The sequence below is a fragment of the Misgurnus anguillicaudatus genome, chromosome 10 (genome assembly GCF_027580225.2).
Source record: "Misgurnus anguillicaudatus chromosome 10, ASM2758022v2, whole genome shotgun sequence".
Classification (NCBI taxonomy): Eukaryota; Metazoa; Chordata; class Actinopteri; order Cypriniformes; family Cobitidae; genus Misgurnus; species Misgurnus anguillicaudatus.
In genome coordinates this window covers 35,954,197-35,955,910 of record NC_073346.2, presented here as the reverse complement: position 1 = coordinate 35,955,910, position 1,714 = coordinate 35,954,197, and the positions used below count along the sequence as shown (strand labels likewise).

The window sequence follows — 1,714 nt, the reverse complement described above, 5'->3', positions numbered from 1 at the left end:
TTAGCCTGTCAGCAGAGGGCAGTGTAAATAAACACAATGTTGTGATTACTCACTGTATGCGTAAGACATTCTGTCTTCTGCAATGTGGCCAAATCAAACTGATGAAGTCATCTGGTGATTGAAAAACAAAAGAAAAATGCACCAATCAAGCACAAAATGAGATTAGTTTTGAACTTTAAGTTGATCGCTTCAGTGTCAGCTAAAGCATAAAGGTTCAGTGTGTGTAGATGATTTCATCAACACAAGATCACCCTTTGCACGTCTGAAATCCTTTTTGGCAAAGGACTATAAAAGCTTGCGGATCCTCAAAGCAAAAAGCATCTTCAGGTCTACAAACTCCTGGACTTCAGGTAAGTCTTCACGCGACCATCTTATTCGAGCAAAGCTTTGGCTTTTTAAGGAACAAAATGGGAAACTGTATAAAATAGATTATTATAATTGAAACATATATGATTTATTTCACAGATAAGTCTTACCCAGCAGCAAGCATGAAATTCTCTCTCATCGCCGTCCTTGTTGTTGCTCTGGCCATCGGTAAGAGTTTACACTGCTAACTACCATGATCTCAGGACGTGTTTTATATCTGTGGATGTAACATACTGTAGTAACTTTATAAACTTATTTTGGTTCACTTTGACTATACTGGAGGTAGTGAGAGTAAAGCTATTTAAGATGCAAGACTGTATTGTTCAACATCTTTGTTTCGGTTCCAGGTTCAGAATCAGCATCTCTGGTCAAGAGAGACGCTTCAGCCGAGCTTGAAAAGATCGCCAAGTACTTTCAGGACCTCGTGGACAACCTAAAAAACGTTGAGGCCCCTGAGATGGCCAACAAGGCCAAGTAAGTCCATGAGCAAAATGCAAAAATAAATGGTCAAAAAGTGCTCCCTGGCTTTCTGTCACTGGGACGGTACCCTTTAAAAAAGTAGACTAAATAGTTCATAATAGTAGCCTACCTTAGATACCAAAGAGTGCATATTAGTACATATTTGTACCTCATAGGTGTTTACTGGTAGCAAATGTATACATATCTGTAACCAAATGTTACATATTAGGACCTTTTTAAAGGCTACTGCCCCAGAGACCCCTTATTTTTTGTGAAGTCTGACCTGTGATTGGTTAATGTTAAACATGATTAATTCTGTGTTTTGTGTTTTTAGGGCTTACTTTGAGGAAAGCCGAGCTCAGATCCAGCCTATGGTTGAGAAGCTCCAGGAGCAGCTGAAGCCTCTTTCCAACATCGAAGACCAAATCAAACCACTGGCCGCCTCCGTCCAGGCTCAGGTCGCCCCTCTGAGTGATTTGGTGCAGAGCCAAGTTGATGATATGCTTAAGTTTGTGGTTGAAAAGACCAAATCCATCCTGCCCCCCAAGTAAACACAGGATGGACCATTCTTTATTTTGACACGATATGTTCATGTTTATGTATGTTTGAAATAATAAAAGGGCTTGAAAGTTGACATATTTATGCTGGCTGGTTATTTACATGCAAGGATTAAGTAAATCCAGGAATATAAGACACAACAAACAAATGTAGGCCTGCAACTTACACATAAACGGAAGAGAAATTTAAAGAGCACCTATTATGGCCTTTTTACAAGATGCAAGTCTCAGGTGTGCCCAGAATGTGTCTGTGAAGTTTCAGCTTAAAATACCCTACAGATCATTTATTATAACATAATGCCCCTATTTGGGTGGGAGCAAAAATGCGCTGT

General features: G+C 39.7%; 1 protein-coding gene across 1 annotated transcript; it reads left to right on the top strand.

Annotated features, from left to right (window-relative positions):
• Positions 1-204: 204 nt before the first annotated feature.
• On the top strand, positions 205-1,459 carry LOC129448422 (type-4 ice-structuring protein). Its single transcript, XM_055210801.2, has 4 exons — positions 205-350; positions 466-534; positions 714-840; positions 1,160-1,459. The coding sequence occupies exons 2-4, from the start codon at positions 489-491 to the stop codon at positions 1,374-1,376; spliced, it is 390 nt and encodes a 129-aa protein (XP_055066776.1). The 5' UTR covers positions 205-350; positions 466-488; the 3' UTR covers positions 1,377-1,459.
• Positions 1,460-1,714: the final 255 nt, after the last annotated feature.